At 39.9% G+C, this 22,371-nt stretch overlaps 1 protein-coding gene across 7 annotated transcripts in view; it reads right to left on the bottom strand.

The window, feature by feature from the left end:
• The window catches only part of GOLGA4 (golgin A4), a 121,055-nt gene extending 101,473 nt beyond the window's left edge, over positions 1–19,582 (bottom strand). For 6 of the 7 annotated variants that reach the window (XM_027587142.2, XM_027587144.2, XM_027587143.2 and 3 more), the window contains exons 1-2: positions 19,254–19,582; positions 2,319–2,408 (exon numbers count right to left, since the gene is read on the bottom strand). In XM_027587142.2, the coding sequence (XP_027442943.1) occupies positions 2,319–2,408; positions 19,254–19,325 (162 nt within the window). In that variant the 5' untranslated portion in view covers positions 19,326–19,582. Of the gene's footprint in view, positions 1–2,318; positions 2,409–19,253 lie in introns of those variants that run through there. The other variant, XM_027587147.2, reaches the window with a different exon arrangement.
• Positions 19,583–22,371: the final 2,789 nt, after the last annotated feature.

Genomic DNA, 22,371 nt, shown 5'->3' with positions numbered 1-22,371 from the left:
TGCCTTTCCCCTACTCCCACCCATCCCTTTCTTCCTAGGTGTCTGTACCAAGAAGGGCCATGCTAGGACATAATGAGAAGATAGCTACCTGCAAATCAGTTAAGAGAGCCCTCGCCAGACAGCCAGTCTGCTGGCACCTTGATCCTGGACTGCCCAGCCTCCAGAACTGTGAGAAACAAATGTCTGTTGTTTAAGCTACTAGCGTATGGAATTTTGTTAAAGCAGCCCACACTGACCAAGACAGCAAAGACCTGCTCTACAGAAGACAAGATTTAATATAAAACTACTGTTATTAAGACAGTGTGGTATCAGATCAAAGACAGACAAAGCAAACAAGGGAACAGAATAGAGAGCTCAGAAACAAATCTACTCAAATATAGATACTTAATTTCTGAAAAAAGGTAGCACAGTAGAGCAATGTGGAAAGAATGGGACAAGTGGATAGCTATACGGGCGGGTGGGGGGTGGGAGGGAGACACACAGACTTGATCCCTACCTCACACCATGCTGAAAAAAATCATTTCCAAATGGAATGTAGATCCAAATGTGAAAAGTGAAACAGGATATGGGAGGATGGGCAAAATGGGTGAAGGAGAGCAAGAGGTACAGGCATCCCGTTATGGAATGATTAAGTCACAGGAATAAAAAGTACAGCATAGAGAATACAGTCAAAGATATTGTAATAGCACTGTATGGTGACAGATGGCAGCCACACTTTTGGTGAGCACAATGTAACTTATAGACTTGTCAAATCACTATGTTGTACACTATACTTCTTAAAAAAAATGATTTTTGAAAAGTAAAACAGGAAAATACTCTCAGAGTAAGAAAAGAATTCTGTAATAAGAAACAAAAACACTAGCCAGAAAATAAAATATTAATAAATTGTAATAGATTAAAACTAAGAATTTCAGTTCATCTAAGGACACCATTAAGAGAAAAGGGCAAGCCACAGGCCAGAAGAAGATATCTGCTAGGCATATAGCCAATAAAAAACTCCTATCTGTATATGTTAACTAGAATTTAAATAAAAACTTGAAACAAAAAAAGAAGAAGAAGAAGAAACATCAAGATACAGAAAAAGAAACTCATTACAAGGAAAAAAATATGTGACTATGTATGGTGATGGATGGTAACTAGACTTATTGTGGTGATCATTTCAGTGTATTAAAATATCAAATCACTATATTGTACACATGAAATTAATGTTATATGTCAATTATACCTTAATTAAAAAAACTCCTATCCATACTACATAAAAAAGAACTACAAATCAATAAAAGACAAGAGAAAAATGAGCAAGATACATAAACAAGCACTTCACAAAAAAAGACATCAAATGGCCAATACAGAGATAAAAAGTGCACAATCTTATTAGTCATCAGAGAAATGCAAATTAAAACTACAATAAGAGAACACCAGACATCCATGAGAATGGCTGAAATTAAAAAGACTAGCAAGAATAAGAGCACCAGCAACTTTTAGAAACTCCTGGTAGAAAAGTAAAGTTCTACAACTATTCTGAAAAACAGTGGGCATTATCTTCTAAAGTGTTAAAACTCTATATACCTTTTGATTCAGTGTTCCACTCCTAGGTACAAAGCAAAAGAAATGCAGGTACATGTGTACCAAAGGAAATGTACAATGATGTTCACAGGAGCATAATTTATAATAACCCCAAACTGTAAACAACCCAAATGTTTATAATGTTCACAACAGAAAGCATACTTAAGTGGTACTATAAAGACAAGGAAAGAAACAAGTACCAAAAGGTCAGGATGATAGTAATCTTCTGGGGGGGAGAAGGCAGCGCTATAATGCTGGCAGGGTTCCTTTTGGAACCTCAGTGGTTTCCTTCATAATTCATTGATTTGTGCATTTCTGTTTTACTCTCTTCTGAACCTGTGTGGCAGTTCACCACAAGAAAAAGAAGTTGAAAATAATCTAATCTGAGCTATGGGGCTAGCTGCAAGTCACACAAAATCAGTTAGGTTCACAGATTCCAATCAATAGCTTGAAAATATAGAACTTTTTTCTATTTGATGCTATGTTAAACAAATTATTATCAAATTATTATAAACCTCAACCATTAAAGGCAGAGTATATTGTCCTCTCAAATTAAAATTCTCAAAGAAAACATACTTTACAAAAGCATTACTATTTACAAAGAAACAATAATGTTGTTATTAATAAAAATACCCAACAATTAAAAATTGACCTGTCAAAATAATTTTCCATTTTGTTATCAACAGTAGCCTGCATTCTAGATTAGTAAGCTTCTTGTAAGAGGTTTATTAAAGAAGAAATTCCAAACTTACCTCTCTATTGGGTGTACCTTCATCAAGTTGCTCTGTAAATGAAGATGTCCTGCTCCTGGTTCTTGTTGGTGTTGAAGAATTGGAGGGAGCCTAGATTAAAAAATTATTGCATAAATTACAAAAACTACATTGGCTAGTGGACTATGTATTGTGTAGTCTTTCTCTCAGTTCATGCCCAAAGAACCCCATGAAAGAAAGGAAAAAACAAACACACGAAAAAGAAAACAATACTGAAAACAATCAACTAGAAGACCTAGGCTGCCTACTGGGTCCTTGGGTCTGACTCTACCACCAACCAGAACTGTAACCTTAGCTAAACTAACTTTTTGAGGGCTATGTGTCCTCATATATAAAATAAGGTTGTGCTGTTAACATAAGATGATAACATTAGGGGAAAGTGAAACCAGCTGAGGAGTATATGAAAACTCTCTGTACGATTTTGGCAACTTCCCTAAAATCAAAATTATTCCAAAATTAAAAGTTCATGAAAAAAATAAGGTTGTCAATTCAATCTTTAAAGTGCCTTCCAGGGACGCCCGGGTGGCTCAGATGATTAAGCGTCTGCCTTCAGCTCAGGTCATGATTTCCAGGTCCTGGGATTGAGCTCCCAGCTCAGCGGGGAGTCTGCTTCTCCCTCTGCCTCTCCCCCTGCTTGTGCTCTGTGTCTCTGTCTCTCGCAAATGAATAAATAAAATCTTTAAAAAAATAAAAAAATAAAGCGCCTTCCAGCTCTAATATTCAATACTATGTAATGCACAAGTAAACATCTCTCTAGTCAAGGGCCTTGCTTTAAGTCTACCTTGCACACCACAGCTAGATCCTAAGATGCCAATCTATTTAGTTCTGCAAAGGAGAGCCTGACTCCTATCATTTTCAGTACAAAAATCCTCAGGAGAAAAGGCCCAAAATTTAAACTAGAAGGTTGAAATCTACTACTCTAATATGAACTAAAAAAATCCTAAAAGTATAAAGCCAAAACTTTAAGACCCTCCCTCATGGATAACAAAACAGATCTGAACTCATCTACACATAGAAATAAGCCCTGATGTCTTACCCTTTTGTAGTCTGCAAAGCACTACATCAATAAAAGGCATTTAATAAATATTTGTTAAATAAATGAGTGAATGAATGAACCAATGGAACCCTGATCTGTTGAGTGGGCACATACTGCTGTGGGTAGGCTGGAACAGAGAGGTCATTAGGAATAGTGTACACACATACACACACATACATACATACACACATATACATATTTACTTCACAATAAGTGCAACATTTCAAATTAAGACAGATGTCCCATAAATGGTATTGGGACAAATGCCATCCATATGGGGGGAGAGACACCAATCAGATGCTTACTTCATACTTAAGCTATATTAAAGATTGAATTTTTTTAAGTTTTCATTTAAATTCCAGTTAGTGAACATACAGTGTAATATTAGTTTCAGGTATACAACACCCGGTACTCATCACAAGTGTACTCCTTAATCCCTATTACCTATTTAACTCATGATTTTTAAAAATTGAAATATAAAAGAAGATATGAGAGTTTATTTCTATAATCACTGAATAGAAAAGAGACTTTTGTCAAAACCAGAAATCAAAAGGAACAGTTTAATTGGGAGGAGGGGGGAAAATATCAACAAAATAATGACAAAAATTTAACAACTTTTTTTTTCTAAACAGCTCTTGTAACTCCGTAAGCTAGAACTCAGAAAACTTACTCAGTCTCCCTTTCATCTAGGGCAGGTGACCTGAGCTCCAACAATGAATATACCCACATGAGACTCTGAGTCATAAGTGAGGGATGTGAGAAAATAGACACACAAATTTGAAGTTCATCATCTGGTGAGCAATGGAAACAGAGCTTTATGCAGTTGTGCAGAGGAATTATTGATTCAGCTTTCCAGATACCAGGAAAGGGCTACTTTTAGACAGTGACCATCCAATCACTCAAAAAGTATACCCCCAATGTAAATATTTAAGATCTTTATACTTTGGCTTCATGTGAGCCTAATCAGTAACTGAGAACCTCATCAGCTCTGGATTAACTAGCAAAATCAAATGTTGGAGTGTGCAATAGGTAGGTCATAAAACACACTGTATTCAGAAAAGTAGTACCACCTGCAGGCTTGGCCTGATGGCTGGTAGGTCTTACCCTGGAGTTGCAAGAGTAAGGATCACATATGTTACGTATGATTGTAAAATACAAAACATGCATAAAAAACTAATTGTACTTGACCATTTATCGGAAGGTCCTGGATCTTTAATGGGCTATCCTCACTTCAAAATATAAAGGGATTTAGATTCCTCCAAACTACACTTGGTCTAATTAATTCTCATAGCCATGAGAAATCTGGACTGGTTTCTAAGCTATTTGTCACAATTAATATCTTTATTGCCCACCAATGGATTATTAACTAACCATTGGCCTCTATTTCAGTATAGGGAAAACCATTTTAGTCACTGTGGTAGGTAGAGTTCTAAGATGACCCCAAACGACCCTCACCCTGTGAATATGATGAGCTCACTCCCTTGACTATCTCACACTGTATACATAGTAAAAGGGATTTCTACAGGCATATTTAAGGTTTCTAATCAGTAGTCTTTGAGTCAATCAAAAGATTACCTGGATGGGTCTAGCCTAATCACAAAAGCCCTTCAAATAAGAGTCCTGAGTGCAAAGGCAGAGGCAGAAGGCAGAGAAATGCACCCCTGCTGTCCTGAAAGAAAACAAAATGCCTATCAGGGCCAAGTGACAAGGAACTGCAGGTGGCCTCAGTAGCTGAATGGCCCTCTTCAACAGCCAGGAAGAAATAAGGACCTCAGTCCTATAACCACAGGGGACTAAATTCTACTACAGCCACATGAGCACAGAAGAAAACCCTAAGCTCCAGATAAGAACATAGTCTGGGGGCACATGGGTGGCTGTGTCAGGTTGGTGTCTGCCTTCTGCTCAGGTCATGATCTCAGGGTCCTGGGATTGAGCCCCGTATCGGGCTCCCTGCTCTTCGGGAAGTCTGCTTCTCCCTCTCCCTCTGCCCTACCCCCTCTCCATTCATGCCCTCTCTCTCAAATAAATACATCTTTAAAAAAAAAAAAAGAACATAGTCTGGATGACACCTTGTGTAACTCTGTGCAGAGAAACCATCGCCCATGCCAGACTTCTGACCTACAGACTATGAAGTAACAATTGGGTTATTAGACACTAAGATTGTAGTAATTTGTTATGCAACATTAGAAAATGTATACAATCAACTTTGGGAATAATAAGCCTTGAGTGGCTTGTCCCTATACCATGACTTTTCATTGTCCATCAAGACTCTGTTCAGATGTCACCCTCTCTCAAAAATGCTTTCCTGTGTGCAGCCACGGCACCCTGTGCACACTACTACCATACTAGGAGTACTTGTCTCTCAACCCCATGGTACAGAGACTACATCTACCCTTCAAGGCTAATGCAACATCCAACAAAGCAATTTAGAAGGCCCTGTTCAATAAATAAGTGCTCTAAAATTACAAATATATTTGACTGATTGATTGATTGGCTCCACACCCAATGTGGGGCTTGAACTCACAACCCTGAGATCAAGAGTTGCATACTCTACCAACTGAATCAGCTAGGTGCCCCAATAAATGTTTTTAAATACTTTTTGTTTTGATCCTCACAACCAATCTGAAAGATAAGAAGGACTGATATTATCATCCCCAATTTCTCATCTCTGATGAGAAAATATGGTCAGAATGCTTATGTCGCTTGCTCAGGTTGCATACAAGATCTGTGTTATGGGTTAGGACACAGGTCTTCCAATTCCCTCATCCACTTCCCTGGTATTCATTAAAGATTTTATTTATTTATTTGAGAGAGAGAGAGAAACAGCATGAGAAGGGAGAGGGTCAGAGGGAGAAGCAGGCTCCCCGCTGAGCCAGGAGCCCAATGAGGGACTCCAGGACTATGACCTGAGCGGAAAGCAGTCACTTAACCAACTGAGCCACCCAGAGGCCCTTCCCTGGTATTCTTAAATCACTGTTTCTCAGATTTTTTTTTCTACTGGGACCCATGATGTAAACAGACAACACAAAGCATTTTACATACAGATACCTCTAAGACAAAAGTTTTACAGAACCTTAATCTTTATGACAGAAAGTGTCATATTTCCTGACCCAGTTAATTCTTTCACTACAAAAAAAAAAAAAAAAGCTAGGGGGTGCCTGGCTAGCTTGATCCCAGGGTTGAGTTCAAGCCCCACGCATGGTGTAGGGTTTACTTAAAAAAAAAAAAAAAAAAAAAAAGCTGATCTCAACCCACTAAAAGATTCCACAACCCTCTTAAATGCTTTCACCATACCATGTCCTTGGAAGAACAGTGTAAATAAACACAGCCACTAACTCGTAAATCTAGACTACATCAGATATATCTACTATATTTTAGTTATCTTAAAAAATAAAAATTAAAAAGCACTAATCCTAGGCTGAACAACACAACCTAAAGATAACAAAAACACAAATTTTGGATATTCATATTACTGAAAAGTTCTACATTAGAGTCAAAACTATGTTAACCAAAGTTTACTCATTAGGGGCTCTACTATCTGGGAGTATTCATGGAAAGAATTAAGATAGCTGAATTATTAGATAGATTTAGAAAAATATAGATATAAATATAGACATTGGTAGAGATGCAGATATCTATCTGAAATTATAGATTCAAAATGGTTACACCTCATTGAAAACCTAAAGGGCTTTGGAGATATAATGAGTTGTAACCATTTTGAATCTACAACTTTCTGAAATCAATTAACTAATTCTAGTTTTTAAAGATAAAAGGAGGGGTACCTGGCGACTGATCGCTTAAGCGTCCGCTTTGGCTCAGTCATGATCCCAGGGTCCTAGGATTGAACCCCACTCAGCAGGGAGCCTGCTTCTCCCTCTCCCTGCCACTCCCCCCTGCTTGTGCTTGCTCTCTATCTCTTAAATAAATAAATCTTAAAAAAAAAAAGGAAACAACATAATTTAACATTTTCTTTTTTCTTTAACATTTTCTAGGTTATCACTCTTGTAAATATGCTACTTATAGTAAGTCTTCTCTACTCATTTTAGCCTGCTACTAGTTTAGAAACTGGATAACTACATTTATTGGAATTGTAGACAAAATAAGCATAAGGAAGCTCTAAATGAGGGTTTTTTAAGTTTCCTAATTAATAACTTAAGATTAGCTATGTAATGTGAAGTTGGTGACATTAAAATCTGGGATGCCTTTTGACTTATTTCCTGGTTCTCAAGTTATGCCCCAAAGAGATGAGACATTATTCTTACACACGTGTAACAAAATCTGGCTTCATTTCTCCCTCCCATACCTGTGGACAATCAATCATGGCAAGGACACAACCATAGAATCCTTCTCATCACAGCCCTGCTGAGTGTCTCTCTCCAATCTATTTAATATCACACCTCTATAGAGGTGGCCAAAGTAACCTGGAGTTAATTCTTCACATAAACTTTTATATTCTAATTACCAAAATTATTAGAGATTATTAGATATTTTCACTATGTCCTTCGTAAAACACCTTCTGCATCCTGACATCTAAAATAGTAGTGCTGGAAATGAAATATTGCTGTTCATGTTATAAATGCTTACCTCAAAACCAGTCCTTTAATATAGTGAAATCCACTCACCCAAAAGTAATTTAAGGAAACTTCCAGTTAAACATGGCAGAGGGAGTATATGCTCCTATTTTCTCTGCCTCCCAAAGAGCTAAGAAATTTCAACCAGGGGAGCCTGGGTGGCTCAGTTGGTTAAGTGTCTGCCTTCAGCTTAGGTCATGATCTCAGGGTACTGAGATGGAGCCCCACATTGGGCTCCCTGCTCAGCAGGGAGTCTGCTTGTCCCTCTCCCTTTCCCTCTGCCCGTCCCCACTGCTCACTCTCTCTCTCTCTCCTTTCTCTCTCAATAAATAAAATCTTTAAAAAGAAAGAAAGAAAGAAAATTTCAACCAATGTTCAGAAGATTGGTATAATTGGAAGAACAGTAAAGGATTTAACACAATTGAGAACACTACAACCCCAAGGAGCTACAAAAGAGAATAATGATGAGAAGCAAGCTTATTTTCTCCCCAGAACCATGAAAAGACTTAGGACTTAAAGCAAAAATATAACACAAGATGCAAAAGTGAAGAGACAAGACCAAAAACAGGAAGACTGGTTGAAAGATCCCCAGATCCCTATCCAACCTTTCAGAGCCTCTGAAGAACCAGAGGTTTACTTTTGGAAGCCAATAAGGCTCCAAACTGGGCAAAACCAAGCACAGTAAGATAGGAGTAAAGGGCAAAGTATATGACTAACCTTAATGGAATTAAGTGGTATCTGCACAGTGAATCAGCCCTGCTTCCAGAAGGTTGGCAGCTTGGCTTATAACCCCCTCACCCTTTCTCCAATGCACACTGTGCTTCTCTGGAGAAACCAAATGACCTCCAGACCTGTGGTTACCAGTATGAAGGTATTTCTCCCAATAATAACCCAGTAGAGAACCCCATTGTCTCTGTCACATGCTACTTCCAAGTAGCACCAGATTTCTAGTGCCTCACCCTTAAATATGAATGGGAAGCCCAGAGCATGCAATAAAGTTTCCAGAGTAAAAAAGTGAGCCAAAAACAAGCAAAAACACAAAAACTAGAAAAAACAAAACAATAAAGATTAAAAGAAAACTTCAAAAAATATCAGTATTCTGAGAGATAAAAGATATTTTATCTGTATAACAAGAACAATGCTATGAAAAAGGAAAAGACAGTAAGAAACAGCCCTTAGAAATTTTAAAATAAGATAGCCAAAATTAAAAATTCAATTGAAGAGTTAAATAAATTGAAGAAATCTCTCAAAAGTAGAGCAAAACAAAACCCAAAACAACAAAAAACCCAAAACAGAACATAAATGGTAAAAAAAAAAAAAGAGAACCTATCCTGAAGGCACAAAAGCTACCAAATTGCACCTCAAGAGAGAAGAGAAAAAATAAAGGGGAGGGAATTATCAAAGAAACAATACGTAAAAGTTTTGAAGAATTTAAGCACAGGAGTGGCACCATACACCCACTGAGTGTCCAGCACAACGCATAAAGAAATCCATACGGGGCATATCTACCATGAAATTTCAGACAACAAGATGTAAAGGGAAGATCCTAAAATCTCTAGAAAGAAAAAAGCAGCAGAATGACAATGGACTTCTCAATAGCAACACTGCAAACAGAAAATGGAGCAATGCTCCCAAAATCATCTACCTTGGCAGGAAATCAGTAAATATGGTTTATAATGTACAACTCAGTAAAGAGCAAAGCAACAAAAGCTTATTATTAGAAATATGAAGTTAAGGGATGCCTGGATGGCTCAGTTGTTAAGCGTCTGCCTTTGGCTCAGGTCATGATCCCAGGGTCCTGGAATCCACTCCTGCACAGGGCTCCCTGCTCAGCGGGGAGTCTGTTTCTCCCTTTCCCACTCCCCCTGCTTGTGTTCCCTCTCTCACTGTGTCTCTCTCTGTCAAATAAATAAAATCTTTAAAAAAAAAAAAGAAATATGAATTTAAATATCTGAGCAAACAAAATGTTGAGAACATGGAGAACAGAACTGGAGAGTTGGAGCAGACAATGGTTTTTTGCATAATATCCTTTCCATAGTACTTCACCTTTTAAAACCTTGTAACATATTACTTTGATAAAAATAAAAGCAAAATTTTTATTTAAAATTTTAATTAAAATCATAAGTATTTAGTATGTTCAATACAAGATACCCAATACAATTTAAAACATGGCATAGAGATTAAAAGATGGCTGATAATGAATAGTAAGTGCACTGATATTCTCAACATTTCAGACACTAGCTATTGTTAACAGCGTATTTCAAGGCCAATCACATGATATATGCTAACTTAACCAAGTGATTCTACAAAATAAATAAGATAGAAAAATCAGATAATATCTTTACAATCTAAGGAATATACACTTGTTGAGAATTTATAATTTAAAAGTCAAATATTTCAGGGGCGCCTGGGTGGCTCAGTCGGTTAAGCGTCTGCTTTTAGCTCAGGTCATGATCCCAGGGTCCTGGGATGGAGCCCCACGTCGGGCTCCCTGCTCAACGGGGAGCCTGCTTCTCCTTCTCCCTCTGCCTGCCACTCCTCCTGCTTATGCTCTCTCTCTCTCTTTCTCTGTCAAACAAATAAATAAAATCTTTAAAAAAAAAAGTCAAATATTTCAGAAGATGAACTTATGCTGTTTTTTTAAAAGATTTTACTTATTTATTCATTTGAGAGAGAACAAAAGTAAGAGAGCACAGGCAGGGGGAGCAGGAGAGGGAGAGGGAGAAGCAGGCTCCCTGCTGAGCAGAGAGCCCGATGAGGGACTCAATCCCAGGACCCCGGGATCATGACCTGAGCCGAAGGCAGATGCTTAACCGACTGAGCCACGCAGGCGACCCCTGAACTTATGTTTAAATACATCATGATGATGGGCGCCTGGGTGGCTCAGTTGGTTGGGCAACTGCTTTCGGCTCGGGTCATGATCCTGCAGTCCCAGGATTGAGTCCCGCATCGGGTTCCCTGCTTGGCGGGGAGTCTGCTTCTCCCTCTGACCCTCCCCCCTCTCATGTGCTCTCTTTCTCTCAAATAAATAAATAAAATCTTAAAAAAAAAAATACATCATGATGATCAGGTTTCCAGTACAAGAATGTAGACTGAATACTGTTTGCCTCCTCTCCCTCCTAAAAACCCACTGAAATGAAAGTTTAAAAAAAAAAAAGGTAGAAAAACATAGATTAGTTAAAACTCAAGAATAAGACAGAGAATATCAACAGTGAAAAGATAATGACAGGGGTGCCTGGGTGGCTCAGTCAGTTAGGCATCTGCCTTCAGCGCAGGTCATGATCCCAGGGTGCTGGGATCAAGTCTCATGTCAGGCTCTCTGCTCAGTGGGGAGCCTGCTTCTCCCTTTCTGCCGCTCCCTTTGCTTGTGCTCTTTCTCTCTCTGTCAAGTGGATAAATAAAACTTTTAAAAAGAAAAGAAAAGATAATGACAAATTTCTGAAGAATCGAAGGCAAAAGGATTCAAACTGGTGGAGAAATAAGGACAAAGGTAGCCATAACTCCAAATTTGCACAGAAGGCTGAAGTAGTAGCAGCAGCAAATTCTTCCAATAGGGGAAAAAAAAATCACAGGTTTAGAGTACTAGAATGGGAGATACTGTTCTCAGGGATTAATTAAGGGTTTGTATGACAAACAGGTACTGGAGGTCAGCCTCCTCCTACCCAAACATATGTCCAGACAAAAGCAACTGCAAAATGTAATAAGCAACCTACCTTGTAGGAGTTAGATCTTCAGAAGTGGGGGCTGGTACCACAAAGTATCAGGGTAACAATACACTTGAGTTTGCCCACTGCAACCCAGTCTTACCCAGTTTATGCCAGTTTATGTTCCAAGATCATTATTAGAAGTAGTGTCCCCTTTCATTCTCAAGATGTTTGCATGATAAATTATACGGTCACCTTTCAAAGTAGGTAGACCCCCCTTGTTTGGGCTGGCAGAGAGGAATCCTGATTGTTCTCTTCCCTAACCACTCTCCACACAGGGGAGAGGCACATAAGAGCAGAGAAAACCCATGTCAGCTAGCAAAATAAATCACCCACCAGGACTTCATAAATATAAATGAACAACCAACAATCACAAGATATTTTTCTTAACAAACAAAAAAACAACAAAAAACCAAGATGGCAAGTAAGAATAAGTGACCCCCCAAAAAATCAGATAAATCAAGAAACAGAACTTAAATATGTGTGTGTGTGTGTGTGTGTGTGTGTGTATACACACACACAATATAATGCTTATCCTCCCAGTTTTGATAAGCTCTAGTTTCTTTAAACAAACATAAGCTGCTACTAAAAAGTAAAACAAAGCAGTAAGTACAAGCCCAGTGGTTAAAAAAATGGGCTTCTGAGCCACACTACCCAAGTTCATCTCAGCTTTACCACTGATTAACTGTGTACCAGAAACAAGTTACTTTACCTCCCTCAGCTTCAATTTCTTATCTGTAAAATGGGGATAATACAAGTCATATGTTATATTATTTCATGTTTCAATTTAGAAATCATGCAATAAAACCAAGAAAAGTACCTGATTAATAATAATTACTCAATACTACTGTTATTATTTGTAGAAATTAAATGATTACTAAATAAATTTAATAATTTAAAGAAATTTATTCTAGTAATAAAATTTGAAGAAATCTCTCAAAACAATAGAGCAAACAGGAAAAAAGGAATATATAAAAAGAAAGTTAGAATACACAAAGAGGGGCGCCTGGGTGGCTCAGTCGTTAAGCGTCTGCCCTTGGCTCAGGTCATGATCCCATGGTCCTGGGATCGAGCTCCACATCAGGCTCCCTGCTCAGCAAGGAGCCTGCTTCTCTCTCTCCCACTCCCCCTGCTTGTGTTCCTTCTCTTGCTGTGTCTCTCTCTGTCAAATAAACAAACAAAATCTTAAAAAAATATATATATACAAAGAACTTGTTGAGAAAGATTAATAAGATTTTTAAAGGGGGGGCAAAACACAACAACAAAGAACTAAAAGAAGAAATTTGGGAATTTCCTAAAATCAAGGGAGGAAGAGAAAATTCAAACATCAGGTTAACTACCAATGAAGAAAGAACAGGTTTGGAATTAGACTTCTCATCTCAAACACATGATGCTCGAAGATGAAGAGAAAGACGCTCAACAGTCTGAAGGAATATTTCCCACGTAAAATTGCATAAATAAATGAGAAAATCTTACTAATATCTTGTGATTTAGAAGGTAAAGGAACCAACCTCTGTTGGTTAAAATCCTATACTTTTAGAGCCCTGACCTTCCATATTAACACATTAACTGAATTCTACATCAGTTTCCAGCCTTGCTCTCTTGTCTGGGCCCTGCAGGATGCCCTTTGAATTTTCCTACAGTTTCCATGGGATGTAAAGTTGAGGTGTGTAAAATTACATCCATGTCCTGGGATCTTTGAATCTCACAATTTAACAAATTGGGTTAATTCACCCCAAAAGCTAGAAAGACAAAACTTCTCTTAGAACTTTTTCCTCTAGCTCTATCAAACTAAGAAGCAGATGAAAGAACTTTGTATGACCAGTACTCTATTCAAGTTTCATAGCACATTTTTTTAATCCCATAAACTAGGATTATTTTATTACTTAAAACATGAGAACTTAATGCACATTCTATCTAACGAATTACCAACAGCCACTATGTGCTACTGGTCAAAATACAGATTATTGTACATTAATGTTCTCCCTGGGAATTATGGTTTCCCCAGTTTCAAGATGGAGGGTAATTATTTAGTACACATGGATTTACAATAAGTCTATGTTCCTTCAGAAAGGGACTCTTTTCCCTGCTATCGGTGCATTTTTTTAAAATTTCTATTACATAAACTGTTATTTTGGAGTCCCACTTTCTGCTGTTTTTAATTCTTTTATTGTGGTGAAATATATATAACATAAAAGTTACCATTTTAACCAGTTTTAGTTGCATGCTCAGTCAGAGGGGCATGCAACTCTTGATCTCAGGGTCATGAGTTAGAGCCCCACACTGGGTGTAGCGATTACTTAAATAAATAAATAAAATTTAAAAGTATATTTTTATTTATGTATTACATATATCCCAATTACAAGATATTCTATATTTTTTTTAAAGATTTTATTTATTTATTTGAGAGAGAGAATGAAATAGAGCATGAGAGGGGGGAGGGTCCGAGGGAGAAGCAGACTCACCGCTGAGCTGGAAGCCCGATGTGGGACTCGATCCCGGGACTCCAGGATCATGACCTGAGCCGAAGGCAGTCGCCTAACCAACTGAGCCACCCAGGCGCCCCTATTCTATATTATTTTTAATATTTATTTTATCCAACTCATTCTGTAAGACTGCTTTTATTTTTTTAAAGATTTTATTTATTTATTTGACAGAGAGAGACACAGTGAGAGAAGGAACACAAGCAGGGGGAGTGGGAGAGGGCGAAGCAGGCTTCCCACAGAGCAGAGAGCCCAATGTGGGGCTCGATCCCAGGACACCTGGATCATGACCTGAGCCGAAGGCAGATGCTTAACGACTGAGCCACCCAGGCGCCCCTGTAAGACTGCTTTTAGACAACAGGCTTCAGCAACAGAAACTTTATCAAGGCAAAAGGGCCCACAGCGACCACCTACCTAAATACAGGCAGGCCCATCAGGCAACCCCCCTCAAAATATCCATAGGCCCTAACTGACCAATGGGCTACTTACAACCAGGAACAGTTACCAAAAAAGTGAAAATTCCCTACGTCCCCATATGTCCTCACCTTCCTGCTTTAAATATAGCCCCCACTCACTGCCTCCTTGCAAACAGTCTGCTTTGCTGTCCTGCAGCAAAGGTGTATTCAATAAATCTCTATCATCATCATCATCATCATTTATTTATTTATTTGCTTATTTATTTATTTATTTTGAGAGAGAGTACGTGCATGAGGCGGGGCAGGGAGAAGAGGGAGAGAGAGAATCTTAAGCAGGCTCCACATCCAGCACAGAGCCTGACCCAGTGTTGATCTCAGGACCCTGAGATGAAATCAAGAGTCAGAAGCTTAACCGACTGAGCCACCTAGGCACCCCACTTACATTATTTTTTTATGTATTCAATAAATTTCTATCTCCTTTGTTCTGCCTTGTATGAATCCTTTCACCGCCCATGCCACTGGCGCCCACCTAATCAGGATGCCCCACATTTGGGGGGCCCCCATCCAATCGAGACAGACATCACATAGGAATTTAAGAATCCAAAACAGATACTCATTGTTAAAAAAATAATGTAAGTGGGTGCCTACGTGGCTCAGTTGGTTAAGCTTCTGACTCTTGATTTCATCTCAGGGTCCTGAGATCAACACTGGGTCAGGCTCTGTGCTGGGTGTGGAGCCTGCTTAAGATTCTCTCTCTCCCTCTTTCCCTGCCCCACCTCATACACATACTCTCTCTCTCTCAAAACAAAATAAATAAATAAAAAATGATGATGATGATGATGATGATGATGATGATGATAATATAAGTGGGGGCACTGGGTGGCTCAGTCAGTTAAATGTCCGCCTCTTGATCTCAGCTCAGGTTTGGATCTCAAGGTCGTGAGTTCAAGCCCTGCACTGGACTCCGTACTGGGCATAGAGCCTACTTCTAAAAAATAAATAAATAAACAAATAATAATAATAATAAGTGAACCTTTATTTAAAAATTTTTTAACTTCATTTTTAATTAGTGATTAGGCTTCAAGTCATCATCAGTGTTGAATAAATAATTACTTAAAATATTTGTCAAGGAAAGGTGCAAATAATCTTAGTACCAACCAAATAGAAGTGATTGGGGAATATTAGAAGGCTATTTCTTGTTTTTATTGAATGTTTTCAAAACCTTAAGAAACCCTATACTAGGCGCCTGGGTGGCTCAGTCGTTAAGCGTCTGCCTTCGGCTGAGGTCATGGTCCCAGGGTCCTGGGATCGAGCCCCACATCGGGCTCTCCCCTCAGCGGGAGGCCTGCTTCTCCCTTTCCCACTCTTCCTGCTTGTGTTCCCTCTCTCGCTGTTTCTCTGTCAAATAAATAAAATCTTTAAAAAAAAAAAAAAAGAAAGAAACCCTATACTATATCATTATTATTTTTGCTGGAAAGTTTTACAAATATTGTGATGCAAATGGTTTATCCCGGAATTATCTATGCCTTACAATTCAATCTATTGGAAAAATACCTCTCAGGCCACCACACCTATGAAAAGCAAGCTAAGAAACAGAAAGTATGCACACAAAGGCCTCCAAACACTCAAAATTTGTATTAATACACTACACTGTGCTAAAAAATCCCTCAGGTACTTGCCCTTATCTCACACAAAATTTTATGAGTTTACGTATCTTAAAAAAAAAAAAAAAAGAAGCTGCTTATGTGTCTTGATTCAAAGCCCACAACAGTTCAAAGGCAGAGAGAAGAAAGACACAGAGGTTACAAAATTACAAAAAATAGACCAAGAACAAACAAATCCTCTTGAATGGGTAAAAGGAAAATGCCTTTCACACCCAGGTAAATTCTTGAGGCATGGTGCCTTCAAAACAAAATAATTTATACTCAAAATTTAAGAAATGATAATATTATACAAATTCAAGATCCTTTGCTTAAGAAGACAAGGATACATGTAATCTGTTGCAAAAGGATTGTCATCAAAAAAGGGTTTTTGTTTTTTTAATTCACCCTTGAAAAAAAATCTTTAACTTTGAAAACAATAATCCAGAACTTCTCATCCTGAAGGGTTCATAATAGCTGAAGATCTGAGACCAGAACAGAATCAAGTTTCTATGAGTAGATGACGACTAACAATTTAACTTTTACCTTCTTGATATACATATTATACATATTGTCAAAGTTTTAAATCTTTTACACATAAAGTGATTTTATTTGATCCAGATGCACTGTCTTACCTAATATGTTAGCTCATTAACTTTTTTACTATTCTAAAAACCACCTCTCTCTGTTAATGCACAAAATCAATTCATTTTCATGAAGAAAAACTAAACATTATAAGAAAAATAATCATGATATCTCATGAGCACTTCCTTCTTAAACTATTTTCAGTGCCTGTATATAAATATACTTTATATACATATGGGGTGCCTGGGTGGCTCAGTCTGTTAAGCGTCTGCCTTCAGCTCCAGTCATGATCTCAGGGTTCTGGGATCGAGCCCCACGTCGGGCTCCCTGCTCCGCGTGGAGCCTGCTTCTCCCTCTCCCTCTGCTGCTCCCCCCTGCTTGTGCGCTCTCTCAAATAAATAAAAAATCTTAAAAAAATTAATAATTAAAAATACATATATACTTTATATACATATTTTTTCCCCACAAAACTGGGATCACACTTTACATGCTGCTTCTTAATCTGTCCTTTAACACAAATATCTTTGCATGTTGTTATTACTTTCCTGCAGGTTCTAACAATAGGTGTGTTAGGCAAGTTAATCTCTTTGAACCTCACTCCATCTGTAAGAGTATCTACCTCTTTGGTGTATGTAAGAATTAAATAAAATGATCCGTGTAAAATACAAAGCAAAATGCCTCTCACATAGTAAGAGCCCAATAAATGTTGGTTTTTGTTTAAGGCTGCATAATAACCAACTATCTTAACCTGTTAATCAATTTTCTATTTTTAGCCAGCTTTTACCTATTAAAACAACACTGAAATAAAAATCCATGAGGTTAAATCTTTAACACATCCTAAACTGTTTTTTAAAGGCTTTATTTATTTGAGAGAGAGAGTGGGAGAGAGAGAGAGAGAACGAGCAGGGGGTAGGGGCAGAAGGAAAGAGAAAAGCAGACTCCCCGCTGAGCAGGGAGCCCTATGCCCCACTGGAACCCAGGACCCTGGGATTATGACCTGAGCCGAAGGCACACACTTAACCAACTGAGACACCCAGGCACCCCATCCTAAACTTTCTTAGAATAAATTTCTAGAGGTGGAATCTTGGACCAATGATTCTTTATACATTCCCAAATATAACTGTTTCATATTCGCCAACATGGTGTTTCCCCACATTCCTCATCTCTACCTCACTCCTAAGTTTTTTGTTTCTTAAATAAATGTGTTTTGTAAAGTTAGAAAAGCTGGCAGTAAATAGTATGAAAAGTAAGGTATTTACTATCTAAATTTTAATCATTATTTACATTTTACTTAGAACATTCAGTGTCATATTCCAGTGTATTTCAAGCAGTTTTACTCTACATGAGCTTTAGCTTTTAAGAGAACAACTTCAATTTATAGTTGACAGTTGTTCTAATGCAATAGCTGATTTAATAGTTGTTAGTTGCTTAACAGTTGTTTAAAAGCTGTATAAGAAAAACGTATTTTTAAAATTACTTTTAAATGTCTCCAAATTCATTAAAACTCAGCCTTTCTTACAGAAACTAAAATTTGAGAGAGGGAGAATTGCTCAATCTGTTGAGACTGAGAAAGGCTGGGAAGAAATTTAGCAGAAGCCCTCATCTTTGCTCAAGAGACAAGTGCTGCGAGCACCAAAACACACATTCTCATTGGTGTCTAGGAGACTGTTCTTTAAATTAACACTGCTAACACGCCCCCTTTTTCCTAGAAACTGTCATTTCCTGAAGCAACAGCATTCATGAAAAAAACTGAACAAGACTCTTGAAGAAGCAGAAGCACGGCTGGCGTTAGGCCGAACCCCGGCCTGGCCTCAGAATGTCTGTCCCTACGGCCCGTCCGGGATCAACCAAGTTATGCGAAGTGACTAACTCGTGACAGCCTCAGGCGTTGGACGCCGGCCACACTGCCACCTCTTTCAGGTCCAACGCTCCGGCAGGCAGCCTGGCCTGGAATGGCTCGACCCTCGGCCCACACCTCTGGACCACGGTTTGACAATAGACCCCCGTAACGGGTCGGGAGTCTAGAGGGATCCAGACCCCTCCGTACTCAGTCTCGGGTCATGATGGGAGAGGGAACTTCAGACAAGTCAGATATTACAAGGGACCCAGGTTTCCCCATCCCGCCCCCACTCCTGAGTTGGGGTCTCGGATGGGTGGGGGAACCTTCGATAGGGGTCAAAAGTCACGCAAGATCGGAGCCCTTCTAACTTATTCTCAGGCCAGGGTCGTGCGCTGGGGGAAAACTAGAGGTCAGACGTCCCGAGGGATCCGGCCACCCCCTCCCACTCTCCTGCATGGAGTTTGGGGTTGGGGGCCCCAGGTCCCCAGTACAGAGGACCCGGGCCGCCCTGGACTCATTCCCAGTCCAGAGTTTGGGGGAGATTCTCAGGTCAAGGGTCACGGAAGAACCTTTCCTCCTCCTGGCCCCCCGAAGCTGTGTCAAGGGGTGTCGGGAACTAGACGAGAGCAGCGGCCATAGTACCTGAGTCGAGGCCAGCGCCTGCTGGAGCTGCTGTTGATCCTCCCTGATCTTTTGCTTCAGTTTCTTGAACATGGTGCAGCGCGGGGTCCTGAGTGTGAGACCTGAGGGGCGAGCGCCCAGGGAGATCCGGCCGCGGCGGCGACGGCGGCCTCTCTACACCAGGGACAGTAGGGGCCGGGCCTCACCGCCTCCTCCTTGGGCTCGCGGGCGGATCGAGACACTCGTCCTGCGGGTGTCGACGTCGCCGCCGCCGCGTCTCTTTCTTCTGGGTGCCACTGGCTGGCCTATGCCCCCCATCCAGCCCCGGCAACGGCGGCGGCGGCGACAACGGCAGCAGGTGAACGGTGTGCCAAAGACGCCTGCGCGGCCTACGTGGAGCTCGCCAAGGGAGCTCTACGGAGCGCCGGAGGGGCCAAGCACGAAGTCGCGCCGGCACATGCGCGCTCGGGGTGTCGCTCCCGAACGCGACACCCGCGAGTAATACGCGGTGTTCCGCACTGCTCCAGTTCATTGCTTGCGGAGCTGCCCTCCGAGTTGGGGCGAGGGCTGGTCTGAGCGCCGCAGTGACGCACACCCGCACTTCGGCACTGCAGAGTCCTGGGGGAGGGTGCTGCTTCTATTCAGGACGGCCCGGTGGACAGGCCCACCGTGAAGAGCGGCGTGTGTGAGCGCCTGGGCTGGGAGAAGGCGGGTATCCAGGGAACCTGCTTTGCGCTCTGAAGGATAGTGTACTTTTTGTTCAGTATTTGTAGTTAGAGTCTGCATCTTCAGTGCCTGGTACTCCTACTACTCCCCAGAGGGACCGTCTTTCCTTCCCTGGACTTTTCCAGAGGTCTCAAGAAGTACCTGACACAGACTCCCAGGGTCCAAACGTTTCAGGACGATATTGTAAAATCTCAACCGTTTGGACATCTGCCTGTATTTTTTATTTAACGGAAATCGTATATTTTCACGTATTCATTCCAAAATCCTTATTAAAGTGCCAAGTCCTTGGGGATGTTAAAAGAATTCACAGCTGAGGGAATGCAGAAATTTCCAAAGGGGTCCAAGCATCTGCATTTGCAATCATCCTAGAGAGTTTAATGTTTATGTGCTTAATTCTTCCAACACCCTTAACTTGGGCCATCTGTGAACCCCCATATCCATCTCAGCAACTACCTCTGCATGCTATACCAAATTGCTTCACATTGCCTCGTGTATCAGAACCTGAGAGAATATATGCTGATCTTCACATTTTAGCAAATTTTATTTATTAGCAAGTTCCTCTGTAAGATTCCATAGCTTGATCCCTAGATGTAGTAGAGCCAGAACAGGGCCTAGTCTGAACACTGCATTGACAGCTGGGCCAAGTCCTCTCTTATCTCATAGTGAACACCTACATATTCACCAAGAAAGTAGTAGCACTGTGACCTTTGGCCACATAGTACAAAGTCAAATGCCTGAAGGGAGCAGAAAGATTATGAGTGACACACATATGGTATAAGACAATGGAGAATGAGGGAAAGTAACAAACTGGGTAGTACAAACTTATCCAGAGGTATTTTTAAATCACTGCAGCAAAATAGCTCTTAGAATAAAATTCAGGCCAAAGGCCAGATTGTGACCTCTGAGTCTCAATTCTCTGCCCCTCGTTTTCCTCATCTATAACATTTTAATAATATTTCATCGGAATGTTGCGAAGTTTGATGTGTCTAGAGTATAGTTCATAGTAAATGATACTTAAAAATTCTAAGAGTTTCATTCTCTTCTTCTAACACTCTCCCTCTCTGTGTTGAGAGCGCTAGCCTAGACCCTCTCCCCTGAGCTCCAGATCATACCATCTTCATTAGGCTGTCAGGTTCGGGAGGGCAAAAACCATGGCTATTATACAACTCAACCAGTGCCTACTACAGGGCCTGACACTAAATTTCTACAGAATTACTTAGTCTTAATACAGCCAGCTGCCTACTGAACAGTTTCTCTTAATAGTGCATAGGCCCCTCAATTCAACTTGTCTGAAACTGATACCATCTCCTACTACATCCCCTACCATCACCATCCAGATTTGCCCCTTCTGCATTTCTTCTCGCCCTCTTGCATCTTCTCCTCTTCACAAGCTTGCTTTGCCATCTGTATTTTCTGCCTTTGCTGGTGTCATCTCCATCTGCCCAGTTACCCAAGTGAAAACTGCTGAAGTTAGTCAAAACATTCCTCTCACTCTTCACCCATATCCAGCAAATCACCAAGCCCTCTGTCTTTTACTCTGAAATATTTCTCAAATCCATTCTCTTTCCTATTCACCCTGCCACTAGCTGGTTTCAATCTTCATTACATCTCACTGCTTAAATGATCTCCCAGTTTCCAGATTGGCTTCTCTCCAATCAATCTTCTATATAGCTGATGTTACTGTCCTGCCAAAACCCCATCAGTGACCTCCTTGTTCTGCAGGACACCATTCAAATTCCCAAGGAGTACAAGAAACCCTTAGCAGCCTGGCTCCTGCTTTCTCTCTCACTACCCCCTTTCCATACTTCACACTTGAAACCTCCAGAAATTTCAAATTGACTTGTGGTTCCCTTGCACATCCAGCTTTTGTATACCTCCTTACCTTTCTTTTTTTAGTCCCCAGGTTATATATAGTAGCTTTGAACACCTTAATGAATCTAGTTTACTTATTATCCTCCATGACTTTGTACATTTCTTCTTTTCCCACCTTTCTTATCTATCCTTGATAATGCTGCCCACATGTCATCTTCCCTTTCAAGCATTTCCTAACACCATCCCTAAAACCACACACACATCAGTGGACTTAATCATGCTCCCCTCTATACAACTTCAATCTTACAAGCTTTAATGTATGTATCACACTGTATTTTTATCTTTTCTTACAAGAGTAACATACACTCACTGTAACAAAAACAAAAGTACAGTCGACCCTTGAACAACACAGATTTGAACTGCACAGGTGAAATTATACATGGATTTTGTTTTCAGTAAATACAATACAGTACTGTAAATGTATTTTCCTTATGATTTCTTTTCTCTTTGCTTTATTGTATGAATACAGTCTATAATACATATAACATACAAAATACATGTTAGTCGACTGTTTAATAAGGCTTTTGGTCAACAGTAGGCC

Source organism: Zalophus californianus, chromosome 1 (assembly GCF_009762305.2).
Source record: "Zalophus californianus isolate mZalCal1 chromosome 1, mZalCal1.pri.v2, whole genome shotgun sequence".
Classification (NCBI taxonomy): domain Eukaryota; kingdom Metazoa; phylum Chordata; class Mammalia; order Carnivora; family Otariidae; genus Zalophus; species Zalophus californianus.
This window is presented reverse-complemented; position numbering and strand designations above follow the sequence as displayed.